A 19269-nucleotide genomic window follows, 5' to 3' on the forward strand; every position below is an offset into this window, starting at 1 on the left:
CACCCCACCTAGATGTACTTTATTTTAACATCTATTAGAGAATATTTGTAATATGTAGACAAGTCTAACTGAAACAAAGCAAGATAAAAAGTAAGAAATAGTATCAGTAATTCCAGCAAATATGGTCCTAGGGTATAAGATTACAGAGGAGAAAAAACAGAACACAGTGTATTTTTATTGGTAACAAGTTTTCTGGAAGAAGGTTGTCTTGTTATGGTTAAAATATTAATCAACGACGATTCAATGAATCCAAACTAAAACCATAATGAGGCACTTGATCAGAGAACATCAATGATGTATTTTCTTGGAAGGTTCTTGCATTATCTGAATAAGGAAAATATGTAAATTCAGCAGTTTGATATGGAACACGTAAAGACACGTTATCTAAAATTTAATTAATATGATCTGTGATGCAGGAGATCCTCTAGGTGGGCTTCAGGAGTGTCTCTTGTGCCTTTCGTTTCTTCACATGTGAATACAGTCTCCATCTCTTCAAAGACATTCTGTTATTCATCACGTAATACTGGTATAAAACAAAATGAAAAAAAAAAAACACAAATTAGAAGTTTGTTTGTCACTTATATTAGTCCATGTTTGATTAAAGTTGGAAAGAAAATATATCTGTACTTCAATTTGAACAACTTTTTAAGGCAAAATTAAGGGAAAACTTTGGTCGCAATGAAACTGCTAAAAGTATTAACAACATATATAACTTTATAAAAAACATATAGAAGAGAATGACCCATAATAAGGGATCCAACAAATACAAATGAACTTCAAAGAGTTGTTTATTTACATATAGGAAGTGCCCTTGTTCGTTTTGAGTAAAGAAAGGAAAACGTTACAAGTTTTTTATGTTTTGTTTTTAAATAAATGTGATTTAAACCCGATACATGTAGAAAATTAGTATTATTTTCAATTAATTTTTTTAAATAATAGATTTATAAGTTTTTCTTTTAATTTTTTCATTTTAATATGAATTTTAGTCTCATACTTATATTTTTAACTATTTTTACATTCATTTCAAAAGTTGTTTTAGGTAAAAAAAAAAAACTATACATATTATCATATGATACCATAAACAACCTATTTTAATTAAATGAACAATAAATGATAAAAAAATTCTAAAACTTCTATTCCAATTAGAATTCACTAGGATAAACTTTAGTCCTGACTTTGATACCATATGTTAGAAAGTGGGTTTTTTAAGTTTAACTCAACTCCACAAAATCAACTTGTAAGGTGAGGTCTGCACCTCACTTATATATTATAATTTGGCCTTATGTCTAGTCGATGTGGGACTTCCAACACACTCCCTTCAGTCTATTTTTATTTGATTTCTCTATTTCTTTGATTATATAATATTTAACCTTAATAAGTTTTGTTCTCCTATTTTAATTTTTAAACAGTATTTTTTATTTTCATAATATCTCTCCAATCCTGAGCACTTGAGAGTCTTTATCTTACGTGAAGATGACAGAACACTTTGTACCATATTTGTTTTAGAGGTTTCTGTGTGATTTTTTTTCTGACTTTTTGGTTTTCCGTTTTTTTTTCCTCTCATAAAAAAGAAGTAGGATTTTTCAACAATTCTATTAAAGTAAAAAAATGGTTTTAATAACTAGTATTAAAATAATTAAGATATCTTACGAGAGAGACTCATTGACAGTAGTATTTTTAACTTAAAACTTTAAAAATAATATTTTGTATAAATTTACTCTTTTATATTTTATTTAATCTTTAATTTTTACTGTTTAAATTTCTACCATGAATTATTAGTAACATGATAGACTTGCACATAAGAAGTAAAGTTTATTCTTTAAGCCATTTGCACATAAGAAGTAAAGTTTATTCTTTAAGCCATTTTCCCAGTAATTTGATGAATTTGTGGAACCTTATTCCCTAAACTTGTATTATGTGGATATTGTTCTGAGAAGGAGTTGAAGATAGAGGGAAGAAAGAGTACTCTTATCCTAACCTTATGGAGACATAAGTTGGAATAGAAAGAAAAGAAAGAGCATAAGTGCATATAAGCCTGTTTTAAAGCCCACCAATAAATGATCACACAGTGATACTTTCTACACCTCTCCACTTTTTTCTCTGATTATCACATTTCAAAAATATTATAGTTTAAAAGATTTTAAAATTTGTTGAAGCTTTTAAAAAAAATTTCAATAAATTTTAAAATCCATTTAAGAAAAAAAAAAAATCTTCTATCGATATTAAAGTTAGTTGAAAATTTCTTTTTTTGACAAATTTCAACATTTGTTAAAAAAAATTTCAAAAACCTTTAACAATTCTAAAATTTGTTAAAAAAAAAGTCTTTCAATTGAAGGGATTTTTTTTAACATATATCAAAATCCTCTAAAAAAGAAAAAAAAGAGAAATGTAGAATTTTTTTGAAATACAATTTTGATATTTTAAAAAAATATGAAAGTGGAGGAAGAAACATGAGATGGTGTAAAGAATAACTCTCCTAACCACATTGTAGAAAACCTTAATGGAGCAGGAAAATGGCAGTCCACGTTTCCTTTTATTGATGTCTTAGTAGGTGTCAAAATCTAACAGTTGAGTCATTTTCATGTAATTTATGTAAGAGACAACTCACTCTTTATCAACAACAATTTTGAGCTATTCTCTGCCACGAATTGCATATAGGTAGGTACTGGAATATCTTCTCTTTTACTCTTTCCTTAAAAATCATCATGTCATTCACACTCACTTATTGAAGTGCCATCTTCTGAAAATAAGATAAATTCCAATTTATGTACAGTAAAAACTTCACCTTTCAATTATTTAAAGCTCTTTGTTCCTTTGGTATCTATAAACTAAAAAACTTATCTCCCATACTTTACTAATTTTTAATTGTCATGAATTATTCAAACAAATATATAACACTCTGTTTGTTTTCAAGAAGTATTGTTCTGGTGGAAAGAAAGAAAAGAAAATGAGTATTCTTTCAGCTTCTATCCAATGATTTATAAATAAATAAGGAAATTGATTTGTAAGAGATTGGAGGTATAACTAACATAATCTATTCTAGGTATAACTATTATGTTATAATATAAATATAACCTATTAAATTGTATCAGTTATAATATATTATAATAATGTTATTACCTAATATAATACAATATTAATCATAATATTTTAAATAATAAACAATAATAATACAATTAAATTTTATACAATAATAATTATACTAATAAATTAGTAATGATAATAAAAAACAATTATAAAATAATTATAATTATACCAATAAAAATTTAAAATGATAGTAACGACCAAAATAAATTTATAAACTAATAATAATAATAATTTACATTTATATATAAAAGAGATTCTTTTTTCACAATTACTTTTCAATTTTATCTTTTTTAAATATTTTTTCAAAACGAAAATAAATATTTTATCAATAATATATTTCAAATGACTATTTGTTTAAATTTAATTATTTTTTTATTTATCCAATATTTTAAATTTAATATTTATTAATTAAAAATTACTTATAAAATAAATAAAAACTACTTGCAGGAAAATTATAAAAATTATTTGTATTCAATTTTATAATTATAATAATAAAAATAACAATAATTTATTATTATAAAAATAATAATATAATCAAAAATAACAATTATATAAATAAATAAATTTAAAAATAAAATAATCAAAATAAATTCACAAAATAATAATAATAATATAAATAAAATAATTTATTTAATTTAAATTTATATAAAAATATATATTTTAGATATATTGGTAATTTATAGTTCTTTCGCTTTCATCTTTCAATTTTTTTTTCTAATTTAAATAACATCAGTTTTTATTTATTTTTTCATTATTTTTTGCTCCCTCCTGTCTTGTTACAATAAAATGCATAAAAGTGACTGTAATCAACTCCACCACAAAATAGTTATTCTTCTTTTTACCCTTGTTTTTTCCTATTTAAAGTCAACTATTAATTCCAAACAATCTTTGTGGCCGGTTTGTTCACCTGCCTTTACATTTAAAACAGATACATACATGTGTTATTTTTTTTTATAATAATACAAAATAACTTTTATAATATTACTATAGATATTAATAATTTGTATAATTTGATTGAAAATATAAATAATTTTTATAATTTTATTATAAATAGATTCTATTTATTTTGTACATAATTTTATAATTAAAAAGTAATTAAATTTAAAAAAAATCGTTATATAAAAAAATAATGTAAATGATAAATTAATAAAATAATTATTTTAATTTGAAAAACTTTTATTCAAATAGTCAAACTAAAAAATAAATTTGAACATGAAAAAAAGTAATTTGTATGCGTATACCTCTTGATCTCAACCTTGCTTACAGTTAAAACACTTACTATAACAAGGAATAAGAAGAATAACAGACAGTTGTCCTATCTCACAAACCATTTAGATGCGGTGGGAGATTCAACAAATCTTACAGATGCGTCAACTGTCCAAAGAAACTCATGCTCGGTCCGATAATGTACAGACTAGTCACGAGTGATTGCTGAAAAAAAGCACATGAATAGTTACAAAAATGAAAGATGCCTGTAAGCAAGAATAATTGCTTAAAGCAAAGAAGGAGTCACCTCAATGAATTCAAATCCATGGGAACTTCCATAGATTGTGACGGTTGGGAGTCTATTAGAGGAAAGGAACTCACTCATACCCCTCGTCAAGTTTTGATTCATCAAACTAAAAAGCAAACTCCATAAGACTGTGTTGACTTCAGTGTATAACACTGTTTAAGAACAAATGCGACCATTGATGTTCAAGAACAAATGCGACGATTGATTTGCGAGTGAATTCGTGTTTGTTTCAGTGGATACAAGACGATGAAATTGGACAGATTTGCAGGATATGCACCTTTTCGTCACTCCGCTAATACGTTCGGATTTGCGATGATGTTGATTGAAATCTCAACTTTGCCCTTCATTATTTGTAAAATATCACGTAAAAATGTAAGTGCAAAATACCACGTAAAAATGCAAGTAATTCGATTCCAGAGGGTGGAGATGATGACCAAGAATGGAGGTTTGGTCTATAGTGATTCAAGGTTGATGGCTACTGTCGTATTAAAGATGAAGAAGGTGAAATATCAGAGCTTGAAGGAGTTGAAGAAAAGTTGTATTTGATTCTGATGGTGCTGTATTCGGTTCCCATTTTTGAGTATTGGGTTCCAATAGAAAGAACAAATACATGTGTATTCAGTTCCCGTAAACTTTATTCGGTTCCTTCCACCCCTTATTCAATTCCACTACACCCTTTATTCATTCCCATGGTGATTTATCCAATTCCATGAGCCTGAACACCTATCCATGTTTTCCCTACGTGTTGATGTTTATCCATGCAGCAGCTCCAACTTTTCTTCATCTCCTTATTTCTATTATTCAAAAACAACTTTTTACTTTATTTCTCTTTTACTTTCATCTATTGTATATTTTTGCTTGTATATTTAACTTTTAATAATAATAATATAATAATAATAATAATAATTAACATTATTTTTTTACTCTTTATAAACATTTTTATAATTAAATATAATACTAACAATTATCATTTTATATTATTTTAATAATTAGGAGTATTTTAGTAATCTTTAATTTTTAACAATTAAACAATTTTTTTTATTTGTCACATCAATCAAATCTTATACTAATTCTTAGAAACTTTACTTTCAAATCCATCTTTACTTACCTCCAAATTTACTCAAATAAATAATAAAAAATTTATCTTCAAATTCCCTCAAATCTATCCACTCATTAAATAATCCCCTCCAAATAAACACAACATAAATGAGACTATACCGACGTTCATGTTTGGGATGAGATTTCTGAACAAACAAAAGAATCAAGATGTTATAGACTTCACAACTTTAAACTGAAAGGTAACATATATTTTACGAAATTTAAGTTTTAATATATTTAATATAATTTTATTTTAATAATTTAAATATTTTATTGTGCAAATTATAATGCAAGTTGGTCCATAAGAATGTGTGCCCCTTTAAGGTGGTGACAGAGAAACACGTGCCTAATCTGGATGAAATGAATCCAGTAAATTTGGTGTGCAGAAAGAACATTTACCAATTTGCCACATCACAGAACATGATACTGTGATGCTGTCCAAGAGCCATACACTAAGACAGGTGTCATGCAATGCACATGTATGACACATAATTGAAATGATTAGAAAGGGCTAGAGAGTGATGAGAATTGGGGCCCTCAGCTTTTGATATTTACCAATAGGTAACAAATTCACTGACTCTACTCAGCTGTCACACCCAAGTAAGCATAAAAAGCTTGGATGCATTATTTGAGGCTCTTATTATGGCCATAAATTGAGATAAGAATGAGAAGGTAAAGAGGGTTGGTTCATGGCTGGAAGGTTGCCTGGTGTTGGGTTGCTTGCAAGGAAGAGAGCAGAGAGCAATCACAGACATGAAAATCGACACAACTATTACCTAAAGGAATCCCTCCACCCACCTTCCATTCCTCTCACTGTCTTAGATGAAACTGCTCTCAAGGCCAGGCAGAGGCTTCACCACAAGCTTGGACACTTCTTTTCCTCCTACAGGTATATCCTACTATTACCTTCCTTTCTGCATTTCTTAATACCTTTTCCACTTCCTCATGCCTAATTAAGGAATTTTCCATTTTCCTCTTCCAACTCAATGGCATCCGGATTCGGATATTTCTTAGATTCGATCTATCTCACAGACTACTAGAATATTAATATATGGATGCACCCACGTGATGTCCTATGAAACTCACTCAGAGAATCTTAGACTGTTGAACATCAAGTTCGATCAACTTTATAATCCAAGACATCTTTTACTGCTATAGAAATTTCCCTATGATCCAGTAGGTTACAAGGCTAATTTTAACCTTGTGTTACTAGTTGAGACAGTTCATTACATCGGATTTTCTTACTGATTAATAAAAAAATAGCCTTTATTCATAACTAAGTATATATCTCTTTCTGATAGCATAAGTGGTTAACACATGCATGATATTACAGATCAGGTGAGAATCCGAGAAAAAAAGAGGGAAAAGTGAGGGAAAACAGTAACCAGAAGAAGGACGGAGGATTAGGTCGGAAATTATTAGAGAGTTCGTGGTTATTGCGTGGCAACAAGGTTAAGGAAGAGAGAAAAGTGTGTGCTGTTTGCCTTGAAGAGTTGGGAGAAGAACAACATGTTATGAACCTTTCATGCTCTCACAAGTATCATTCTGCATGTCTTCTTCCATGGCTTGCTGCTCATCCCCACTGCCCTTATTGTCGAACTCCAGTACAACTCTGATTTCGTATATACACCTTCCTATAAGGGCTCAACACTTAATTTCAGTAACTACTTCAATAACTTTATTTGTTTGAATGTGGAGATGTTGGTTTATGTGTTCCAGATTTAGTACATGTAATATTTACTGTCCCAACTAACCACCTGCGACAAAACATCGACTTTTCTTCTTCCATTGATATTAATTCTGACATTTCTTTTTTTCAAATAAATGTCTTTTTATAAATAAATTTTAAACATTACGTAAATTAATATATAGAGGGGATGTAGAAACATGACATTCTAACTCAAATATTATTATCTTGATGCTAAAACATTACATTCGCAAGTTGTTTAATTTAATATATTTCAATTTTAATCCTAATATCTTATTTAAACAAGTTATATTTTAATAATTACTTATTTTTTAGAATGTTTTTTTTATTTAGATTTTTTTTTCTTTGATTTTTTTTACTAAAAATAAAAATCTGTTTAAATAGAATTTACGAAAATAGAAGTTAAACCAATGGAAAATTTTCTCTTTATTATTGTTATATATAGAGAGAGATAAACTTATATATTTAAAATAACTAAAAGCAACCCTTCCATAAAGTAAATTTTTTTCTTTTAACAAACAATATTAAAATAGAATATAAAAAATATTTCCCTATAAACCATTTTGCTTCATTAATTAGTAAATACTTTAATCTCTACAAACACGTTTACACTTTTGATTGGTATTTTTTAAATTTTACATTACTGCTATTTTGGTGTGTGTGGATTTTCTTTTGTTAACTAATATTTAACAGATATAAATTAAACACTGATTTGGTGAATCTTTCAGTCTTGTATAGGTAATATTTTTTTCATTATTATTATTATTAAGATATTAACAAATTTTAATCATTATTATCTCTTGTACTTTTTGTGAGATATGTACGTCAAGTTTTTCACTTCAACCATGGAGAACCAAGTTCAAGCTGATGAAGATGAAAATGGTGAATTGACAGTTTAAAGTGATAAGAGTAGAGGTTATTTCTCTCTAATATTAAAACATACACTAACATTGTATTTGTTTTTCAGCATGTTAATGAAGTGTTATTACAATACTAATGTTTCTTATTTTAGAGCCTGTTCTTGATAAAGCACTGTTTTTAAATAATTTTTTTTCAAAGATTACAGGAACAAATGTCTTTTGTGTGGTACTATATTTTGTCAAAAGTAGTTTTTGTCTTTTTTTTTTAAAGATAGAGAAATTGTGTCCATTAAATATTAAGTATAGATATAAAAATTATTAAAATAATATATTTTCAAAATTTTAAGAATTTATTCATGAGTATGAGAATAACAAAAAAATTGAAATATATTTTTGAGGCAAACATTAAAAAGTAAAAACATAAACATAACTTTGGTATTATTTAGACTGTTAGATTGATTAAATGCAACCTTAGATAGGACAAGTCCTCATATCTCTTTTTCCATAAGCTTATCTAAGTCCAACCATAAGTGTGATCAGATAGTGAGGCAAAATATCCTTAAATTGTGGTTTGGCAGCTAATCCAATCACTAATTATTATGATTTGGCAAGTCATTTTGGTGCAGCCGCATAGCAACAAAAGAAAGCGTATAATCATCTCCCTCTTCGGAAGATTGGGTAAACAAAGTTGACGTCAGTTCTCTAATTTGCAAATTTGTATTCATCAACTCTGAGCAAAATTAGTTAGTGAAAGAGAAAGGAGAAAAAATAATGGGCGAGTTGCTATGGGTGGCTTTCTTGAACAAGGACAAAGGACTTTGTAAATATATACCAATTACACAGTTATTTGATTTTGATTAATATAATTTAACTACTAAATACAGCACTTTGTAATGCGCTTTTCAATCACTAAAACCACAATATAAACAACCATTAAACTCTTAAACTGCTGATAATTTTGTTGTCACTATTATCTAATTATGCATGCTAACAGATCATTAGATGCATCTAATTATGACTGCAACACTCATTAAATTCAACTTTGAGATTCACTTTACACAACATTCAAAAGGCCAAAATTTTGATGAGGAATGTACTTCTATTCCCAGATTGGCCCGCAAATTAATGTTTATTATGAATGCCAGGTTGAAATGACGTCTCAACAATGAAACTGGTGTCATATCACTTTGTGGAGTAAGTTGGTAGGATCGAAACACATACTAGGAGAATTTATATTTGGAACAGAAAAATGAAAGGAAAAGAACTTGGGTAAAATGAAAAAAGATGAGAAAGTGTGGGGGTGTTTTGAAATATAGTATATTTTTATAGTATATTATAACCTGGTATGTTTTGGAAAAAAAATATTTTTAAAAGATAATATAATATAATATATTAATTTTTATCTAGTTTTATTTGTCTTTCTTATCTTTATTTATTTGTTATCAAATTACATAACTTCCTTTTCTTTTTTATATATTTTTATTCTGTCAGATAATTAATTATTTAATTAACTTTTTATCTTTCTTTTCTCACTTCAAGACCAGACATGACATTAGTGCACTAAATACCCTCACTATTGACTTTGTTTGCATATTACTAGGTTCAAACAGTTTACTCTTTTTTTTTTCTCAGCACAGTTTACGGTTAGATACATCATGTATCCAAGTGTTAGATTGCTACGTTGTTCGTGCGATTTTGACCCTCTCTCTTCGTGATATAAGAATTTTGGGAAAATTAAGCGACAAAAATTAGTTAGAGAGACCAAGACCTTATAAATTCTTCAGAACGTGAGCACTGGTCCAAGATGAATACTATAATGCCAGGGTCACCACTTGCGCCGCTTCTTTTGCAGATCAGAGATATAGTAAAAAAAACTGATACCAATTTATAAGAATCTTGAGCAAACAGTCACAAAAAATAGCTATTGTAGTTAGAGAGAGAGAGAGAGCACACGTCGTATGAAATCGGATCCTAACACTCTTCGTCACAGTTAAAGATGGGATTCCCAAGTGTCATTCTTTTTCTGCTTCTGCAAAGTCTTTCGGCCACAAGTGATTTCTTATCTCCTCTGATCTCTCCATTATCTGGTTTGTGAACGTCACCCTTTTTTATTTGATTGGATTGGATTTCTTTATTGGGATTCTGGACTTGTTGCTTTTGATTCACTGGCATGAAGTTCCTTGGCTTTAATTCTTATGGGTCTTCTCAAGTTCCGTTCTTTTTTTTTTTTTAATTGATTTGAGTTAGACTTCACAATTTGGTTTTGACTTCCTGTTCTGTTTGCAATGTGAGATAAGTTCAGAGGATTTGTGCAGAGAAGTGGAATGTGGAAAGGGAACTTGCAAGCCTTCTAAGAATGACACTATATTGTTTGAATGCGATTGCGATCCAGGTTGGAGGCAAACTCTTTCTTCTCCCGATGAGGGCTTAAAGTTTCTTCCTTGCATAGTTCCTAATTGTAAGAACTCCCTCCTTCTAAAACAAGCTATGTATTCGCTACTGTTTTATTATGGGTTCTTCTCTGGTTGTTTCAATCTTAAACAATGCATTTTAATAGAAAGCTTGCTTTTAAAAGTATACTAACACAATCGACACATGAGATCTTAGGAAGCGTGAATGGTTATGTTGTTCGTTTGTTTTTTTGGTGAAACTATTTGCTACGCTACTATACGGAGGAATCACAGTGTTCAAACAACAAACACTACATATTGAATGATTATTTCAATTTTGGGATCAGTATAAATTGCTCAAACCTGCCATGTTATGCATATGGCCGATTGTTTTCAAGTGTAAACTTTTAACTTCAGGAAGTATTGAGTGAACAGGTTAATTCATCAATAAAAGAAAAGCACGGTGCTGATACTGCAACTGTATGAAATAAGTTAATGAAAAGCTCCACATGGATTAAGAATTGAATTGTGATTGTTTAGAACAGTTCTCGGTTTTTCTTGATGACTATTGATACTTTATTTTATTTTACCAGACGCTGAAAGATTTGCGTGATCCTCGATGTAGGTACTATGAATTACTCTTGCTCCAGTGCCCCTGCTCCCGATCCACAGAACGAAAGTAAAGCTAATGCATCAATATTTAATGGTAATGAACTTATATAATCACTGGCAGCAAACGTTTTCAGCTTTTTTTTGTTGCAAAGATGTAGTAACATTTTTGTCGTATGTTTATGTAGCTTGCCATTGGGTTGATTGTGGAGGTGGCTCGTGCAACAGGACCTCCTTCTTCTCTTATAGTTGCATATGTGATGCTGGCTATTACAATATTCTCAATGCCACTGCCTTACCTTGCTTCAAAGAATGTAAGAACATAAAACCTCAGTTAGAGTTAAATCAGTTTGATTGGAGGAAGTCCTATGTTTAATCTGCCTTAGAGAGAAAAATCTTATTTACTGTAATTTCATTGTTCCCAGAATTCGTCCAAAAAAACTTGAGATTAATTTAAATTTATCTTCAAGGTGCTTTTGGTTTGAGTTGCTCCAACCTTGGAATAACATTGATGAACTCATCCAGGGCTCCACCACCACCACCAACATTGAATGAGAATGGTAAGAATGTGTGTAAAGTCACAACTGTATGATTAGGTCTGCATTTGGGTTTTTCTTTTCTTTTCTTTTCACTCATCCAAAAAACAAACAGATAGAAATTAAATGACTTGGCCTTTATTTTGTACCCTGCTTATACATACTTAGATGCATCAGTATTAGACAGTCGGAAAATCAGAGTATGCGACTCTTTTGACATAAATATGGTCCAATTGTTATTATAAACCAACCAACTCGATCATTTTGTCTCGAGACACATGATTTCTAAGTTATCTCCGATCATTAAGCACCATGAGTAGTTATTTACTATACATTGTCTGTACGTTTTATGACGGCATTCTTCTTTTTGGTTTATTCTCAGATAGCTTAATTCTACGAGGAAGCTCCTCCCTTTGGTTACTCCTGCTGGTTCTTGCAATATCTCATCATATATGCCTTTTCAGTGAGAAATGGGTGTTCCTAGTCATATAAATAAAGGGCAGCAGCAGAGAGTTCCATCGCGTTACAGTTGAACGTTATTTCGGAAAGAAGAGACATTATGAGTTCACACCTGCAACTTTTTTTCTTGTCTTGTATTTCATTGCCTCTGTACAAATTATAGAAGAAATATACTTGTAGCGATGCTTCGTTTCTTTTTATAGAGTAAATCACTAGCACTGCGTGTGGTTCTCAAGATCGCTTGTCTACATGTTTTACAATTTTTAGGAACTTCTCTCGTATAGTAAGGTTTACTGTTTTTGAACGATTAAAAGGATGGTGTTAGTAATAATTTTTCGAACTATGGATAGATCAATATAAAAGTAAAAAAGAAAAGAGATATTCAGAAAAATAATTAGTAAATCTCAAAGAATATAAGTGTAAAGTTACTGATTGAGAGCTTTCTCTTTCTCTTTCTCTGACTTTATACTATTTTTCTTTTTTATTTTGGGATCTAATACTGCTTAAAGGGACCTCAGTGTGGGAAAATTAAAGAAAGTGGTCAAAAAGTATTTGTTTTTTCCCTTTATGGAGAGGCAAAAGATAAAAAGCAGACGAGCAGGAAAAGTTTGGCAGATTCCACAATAAAATATTTGGGCAAAGTATGGCTAGCATGACCTTGACCTAAGTGCCATACTGTATAAATGTTTAGTGAGCATCACATGACCCAATTTCTTAAAGCAGCTCAGTTTAGTATTCTGTTAAATGTGGTCATCATAAGATTTACGTACATGTAATTTAACTGATACACAGAACATGAAACTTAATCCCTTATTTTGTTCAGCATAATCTTTGCTGGTTTGATGCGTTTTAAATATATAACTACACACATGGTGGAAGATAACCCTTAGAAAGTTTGAATGCAAGAGCAATGAATTTGTATCTGATCAGTGTATACTGGGAATTGTTAAAGCCCGTTGGGAAAGTGTGTAAATATATATTATGTACATCGAAAGCATAAGTATCGTCCATTAAAAACCTGACTGGTAAGCAAGATAAAAAACATTGATTGTTGGAGAAGTTGAGAAGGTTATTGCAGCTGTTAGAGTGGTCCATGGAAAAAATGTAATTGCAGTAAATGAAGGAGCAATAAATAAACTTTGTGAAAGGAGTGATATTGGAAAACGTCATGTGCCAAATATAGTACATGACTAATAAATGGCGTATGATACAAGATTGTATTTGGAGACAGTGGCATGGGTGAGAATTGGTTAATGGGGTCTATTATTATGAAGCAAGTGGAATTGATTCTTTCACCTTGTGGCCCAACGCATGGGGTGCCATTGCAATCAAGTACTCAGTCAATGTGCTTCCTGGTATTCATACTGTTCACAATGATAAGCATCAACTTGCTTCATATCTTTTCGACAGCTAAGCAAACAACACATTTTTTTTTTAGTTCCAATCATAACAAAACTATCAACCCTCTTGAATTGATACATTTTTTATGCGTGGGGTGTTTATCATTTATGTTCCTATCGTGGTGCTTTCTATCTATTATTCGATATATTTTTGTTAGCTGAAAAGGTTATTGAAAATGGTACCAAGTTTAAAAGGTTTTAAACAATCGATCTTATTGGTTTATACCCCTCGTCCGATGGGGAATTGTAGAGGAAACCTATGCCAATTACAAACATTTCTTGCAAGCAAATTTGGCCATTAAATTTCTAGGGTGAGTGTGGCCATGGCATTTACCATTCTTGTATTTGAACTTCAAATTGCCTAACACAATCACCCTACACAAAAGGATAATTTTTATGAACAGTCAGTGTGTGTGTTTGTAGGGTATCCCTACAGAGAATTGTCGTCTCTACGACTTTGAAAACTGTGTATTTTAACTCTCACTATATCATTTTATGTGAACATGAATTTTCCTATATTATAGATCCTCCTATTATGCATGATGACTCATCAAGCATTTTTGTGAAATGCAGGATTAAGGGAATGGATCGATTAAGTGTCTCATGTTGAAGAATTGTATGGACATGATGAGCGAGGAATTTGTGACGGTGAACAATTCGGGCATTGTCGTAGGGCAGACTAAAGCACTATATCCGACACACTATGTGTTGCACTAATTAATGACCTTCACTCACCCTCATCAACTCGAGTAATTTGTCCACACTATGTAACTTGCAAATTTTTTGTAAGATGTAAATAGTTTCTTGCAATGATCAGAACTAGCACTTTATATTTATATTTAGTAGCATAAAAAAGCATTACTAAATCATGAAAAAATGTTACTAACATAGTTTAGAGGCATTTTCTATATTATTAATGACTTTTCATAATAATAAAAAAATAATATTAATAGTTACATTTACAAAAAAAAAATGTTGCTAAGAGTTTTCAGTGACATTTTTTTAACAAGAAGATAGCAATTTAAAAGTGTTATTAAATTTTGCTAATCCTTAATAAATAAGTGATGTTATAAAAATATGAATAAAAGTTTTTAGAAATATTTTTCAATAGAAAGGTAATTTTCTAAGAATATTATTTAAAAAATTAGTAATATTTTTTCATAAAACTGTAACAGTTCACACGTCACTAAAAAAATCCTTCAGTAATTCTTTTTAATAGAGGACATATCATAAAATTGTTACATTTAATAAATTTTTGTAAACTATTTATTTGAAAACAAAATAAAATGTCATTTTCAATAAATTTTAGATAACTGTGTATAGCAAAAAATAAATTAATACAGTGAAAGAAATCATGCAATGACATTTATTTAAAAAAACGTTGCTGCAGCATGTTAAATTTATTCATGATTGCACTTTCAATAGATCTAACCAAGAAAATGTTTGTAAACGTATTTGTTTTTGGTAAACATTACTAAATGTACCAAATGTTGTAGTGTAGACATGTAACAGTTCCCTTCTTAGAAGCCATGAAAGATCCTCCATGTCATAATGCCATGAAACAAAACATCATTCGATGGGAAGAAAGTCATAGGATGCAAGCAAGAGTACAGGTCTAATATTACAACGAGAAAAGGTGTTAAGTGGAAATCAAAGTGGCAGAAACAGTAGTTAGTTACCCACTTGGGCAGATATGATTGTATAGATGAGAAGATGGGCTAGTGGTTTGAAATTTAATGGGTGGTGGCACAGGCCCATCTAACTTAGTAACGGTAATTACAGTGAGGATGTGAAGGTGCACCTACTGATGAAATAAGATGGGCCAGAGGTACATAAAAGGGCCCATAGGAAAATGTTGGGCCATAGACGTATAAAAAATGGTTAGTTTTTTTAAGAAAAAAACAAGAAAGGTGTCACATCTTGAATTGAAGTTGAAATAGGTGATGGCACAGGCTGGTTGTTTGGAATTATTAGAGGAATTAATGTGTTTGGTGGGTTGTGTGTTGTGTTGTGAATGATCTTGAAATTGAGATCACAGAATCCTCACCTCCAACATCTCTGTCTCTGTCTCTGTCCCTGTCCCATCTCCGCCCCTTCTTTCTTTCACTCCTTTCTTCTTCTCTTCTCTGTTTTTGGATAAATACGTCTCCACCACTATCAATCATTTCTACATATTTTAATCTTACTCTTTACCACACCCAAATTAGGCACACTCTTCTAAGCTTCCTGACCTACTCCATCTAATCCACACCACAACTAGCTACAACTTAAAAGGAAATGTAATTAGTGAGCTCGGTTACACATCTACGTCAACCCTAAACTATATTCTTAAAAAGAGGGTTAAAAAAAACTAATTTGATTCAATAAAGTTAAATAGAGAAGAGGGATTTCATTGCATTGCATTGCATTGCAGTGGCAGTCCTTTTCTATGAAAACGTTGATTTCAATCAATCCATCACGAAGCTACTGCTACACTACTAATTGGAAAAGGAAAAAAGGAAAAAACTGAGTTCTCTTGAAAAGCCAGGTAGCTGATAAAGCTAACCTAAGCTAAAAACAAGAGAGTTATTTCTGTCCCATCTCATAATCTCGAAGAAAATCTGAAGTGGGAACTGCCAACACCCTTCACCGCCACTACTCAACGTACGGCGCTTCCTTTCTCGGCGGCAAATACGTCCCAAATTTCTTACCATTATTATTACTGGATTGCGTTCTAGGCACAAACAAACATCACTGACTTAGACCCTCTAGCTACTTCAATTTTCTTTCTTATACTGCAATTCATTCACCCAACTACTCATACACTTCTCTTTACGTCCATTTCACTTCCTATATTTATCCTTACAAACCCTAAACTTCTGGGGCCCATATTTACTGTTCTCTATTTTGCCTCATAAACCATCTTCCAATCTACTGCCTCAATTATTGTTTCCATTTCAGATTTTTCTTTCTTGGATTGTTCTTACAAAATAACTGAAGTTCGTCAAACTATGATCAAGTTCAAATTGTGCATAAACAATTTCAATTTTTATTCAACAAATAAATTTCTTATACCTCACACTTCTGTTTATTTAAAAAATTTACCATAATTTCTTAAATTGAATAAGTTTACAATTTCACCTCCATCCACTGCATAACCGTTTGTTGGTAAAATTTTAGGTTGGTCAGTGAGCTAAGAAAAATTACGGCCAAACATCCGTCACTTTGGATTGATTTCAATACTCTAATTTAATATTTTATAATTTACATGTAACAATTTAATTTATTAGGTTAATCGAATTCAGATGATTTATATTGTAGACTAATTCGATCGAGATATTTATATTAGATTAATCCTTTTTAATAAAAAATATTTTTATTTTGAATAAATGACATAAATATTATAAATTAAAATTAAAAATTACATGTATAATTTTAATGATAATTACTATAATAAATTATGAAATTATGTAATTTATTATTAAATTTTAATGTAATAAAATCACACTAAAACCAAAATTTTAAATTTTAAATATAATTATATATTTATAAATCTTAAAATATAAATTTGGATTGACTTAAATATTTATAAAATTTTAACCTGTTTTACGAAATTAATCGCAATTTTTTATTTTATTTATTTTATTCATCAACACTATCCATTCATTCAATCTAATTTGATCGTGTGTTCAAATTTATTTTAAATTTATTTGAATTTGAGATTTTGTATGGATTTTTTTCTCACCCCTAAAAAACAATATTTTTTTGATATTATTATGAAACGATGAACTATATATAAAATAAAATATAAGTACATTTAAGAAAACATTCTATCTAACTTAAATTTTTAATAACTAAAAGGAGCCTCGTGCATATAACTCTGAGTTTAATATATGTTTTATTTTTGTATTTAGTAGTGATTTTTAATTTTTATTTATTTTAAGTTACACCCACTCCTTTGACATTTTGGTTTAAGAGTTCACTGGACTTTCTATTTTATTTTTCTGTAATTATTATAAAAAAATAGATAAATTAAATCAAAAAATAGAAGTCTACTGTAGAAAAACAAAAAGAAAGACTTGATATGATGTAAGGAAAGTGAGATAACTTATTGCCTGTAATGGAAGTATAAAGGTGTCTAAAAGAACCTAAACACTGGCTATTGCTATTATCTACTACTGTTACAGCTCCTAGTGAATCAATCACTACCAAAATAATGTTTACTTTTTTTTTTTAATTTAAATTCATGTACACGACTGTGAGTATATTAATAATGCTGCAGAAACAACACAATGGGTTTCAAATTTGACTAAAATGGAAATTAATTTTAATTTAAAAGTAATCATATATTGATAATCATAATGATAAATAACATTTATCTTCAATCTAAAAATAGCAAATCCTATTACAATATAACTTTAATAACATATTCATCACAACATTAATTAAGAGTTTGGTTCCCTTCATTAACTAAATTGAATTGATTTTAGTTGTGAAACTATGTTTTTTTACAAAAGGAAAAGTGATAATAACGATAGTAGACCTATTATGATAATTAGAATATAAAGAAGCCAATTTTGACTGCTGTGGTCTAATGGACAAGAAATTGTGGATTGGCCCAAACTCAGGTTTTTTTTTAATGATACCACAAACACCGTTTACTATAAAGTAGAAACACTCCCGAAATAGCAAACTTACTTATCTATGCTGTAATGACATCCCAAAATTGTGTTCTATCGAATCCCATAACACTCCTATTTCTGTATTGACGTTTGGTTGTGCAAGTTTCTATTTTGAGACACGATGGGATATCCCAATCTGATAATAAGGTTGTGCCTCATTGCTTCATCAAGCAAAAGAAAATACTACACACACGGGTGGTATAGGCCCACTGCATTATATAATGCAATAGATAAATAGTGATTATTCATTATGTGCACATACTTTTGATTGAAGACTAATCCTAGGTTACCCTAGAATGTGCACAATAATTATATCTCATCCGCATGATCAAACACTTTTATTGCCTACATCGAATCTTTTGCTATGTAAGGGTGTCATCAACTATATCTATCCAATGTAGAATTACTATTATTTTTTATAAAATATCTGTTTTTCTTAATATAATAATTCTTAATTTTCTAAAATATTTTTTGAAACAGAAGCAATTTGCGAATCCTTTAAACAGTAGTCCTCAAGTCTTCCAGGAAATAAGTTTGTTAACTATTGAGTTCCGTCTGAAAGCTTGCAATAAGAAGTGCATGCTCTTAACTGTAGCTTTGACCCTTAGGTGTGAGTTGGAAAGGTACAGAAGATGGATAGAAGAATTTTGGAAGCTTTTCCTCTATCGTCCAAAAAAAGGGTCTATTACAGTGTTGCCTTTTGGAATTAATGGATAAATAAAGCAATTTGCAAGCTATACCAACAACTGACTGCATAAATAACCCTTTGTGATTAATTGTTGGATTCATGGAGAAGTGGGGGTCAGAAGAATCGCAGTATCTATCTAACTATCTATCCCATTGTTGAATTTCTTTTTGGCTGATAATAATTGCAGGGTGGCTTTCAATCTTCTTCTAAATTCTTGCTCAGTTGATGCACTTCTGTCCCATCTCATTGTGTCCCCTCAT

General features: G+C 29.9%; 2 protein-coding genes across 2 annotated transcripts; both read left to right on the forward strand.

Moving 5' to 3' along the window:
• The first annotated feature begins 6244 nt into the window (after positions 1-6244).
• LOC108325339 (RING-H2 finger protein ATL32) lies at positions 6245-7451 on the forward strand. The gene is made up of 2 exons (XM_017558397.2): positions 6245-6587; positions 7032-7451. Exons 1-2 carry the CDS (start codon positions 6388-6390, stop codon positions 7312-7314), a joined length of 483 nt encoding a protein of 160 aa, XP_017413886.1. The 5' UTR covers positions 6245-6387; the 3' UTR covers positions 7315-7451.
• A 2344-nt stretch (positions 7452-9795) lies between these two features.
• Positions 9796-12440, forward strand: LOC108325143 (uncharacterized). Its single transcript, XM_052874353.1, has 6 exons — positions 9796-10353; positions 10569-10724; positions 11282-11362; positions 11454-11579; positions 11736-11825; positions 12184-12440. Exons 1-6 carry the CDS (start codon positions 10263-10265, stop codon positions 12291-12293), a joined length of 654 nt encoding a protein of 217 aa, XP_052730313.1. The 5' UTR covers positions 9796-10262; the 3' UTR covers positions 12294-12440.
• The last annotated feature ends 6829 nt before the right edge of the window (positions 12441-19269 follow it).

Source organism: Vigna angularis, chromosome 3 (genome assembly GCF_016808095.1).
Source record: "Vigna angularis cultivar LongXiaoDou No.4 chromosome 3, ASM1680809v1, whole genome shotgun sequence".
In the NCBI taxonomy this organism is placed as follows: Eukaryota; Viridiplantae; Streptophyta; class Magnoliopsida; order Fabales; family Fabaceae; genus Vigna; species Vigna angularis.

Coding starts and splice junctions, on each gene's coding strand:
- LOC108325143 (XM_052874353.1), top strand. CDS start 10,263: ATGGGATTCCCAAGTGTCATTCTTTTTCTGCTTCTGCAAAGTCTTTCG. Junction 10,725..11,281: donor TCCTTGCATAGTTCCTAATT/GTAAGAACTCCC, acceptor TCCTCGATGTAG/GTACTATGAATTACTCTTGC. Junction 11,826..12,183: donor ACCAACATTGAATGAGAATG/GTAAGAATGTGT, acceptor GTTTATTCTCAG/ATAGCTTAATTCTACGAGGA.
- LOC108325339 (XM_017558397.2), top strand. CDS start 6,388: ATGGCTGGAAGGTTGCCTGGTGTTGGGTTGCTTGCAAGGAAGAGAGCA. Junction 6,588..7,031: donor CACTTCTTTTCCTCCTACAG/GTATATCCTACT, acceptor ATGATATTACAG/ATCAGGTGAGAATCCGAGAA.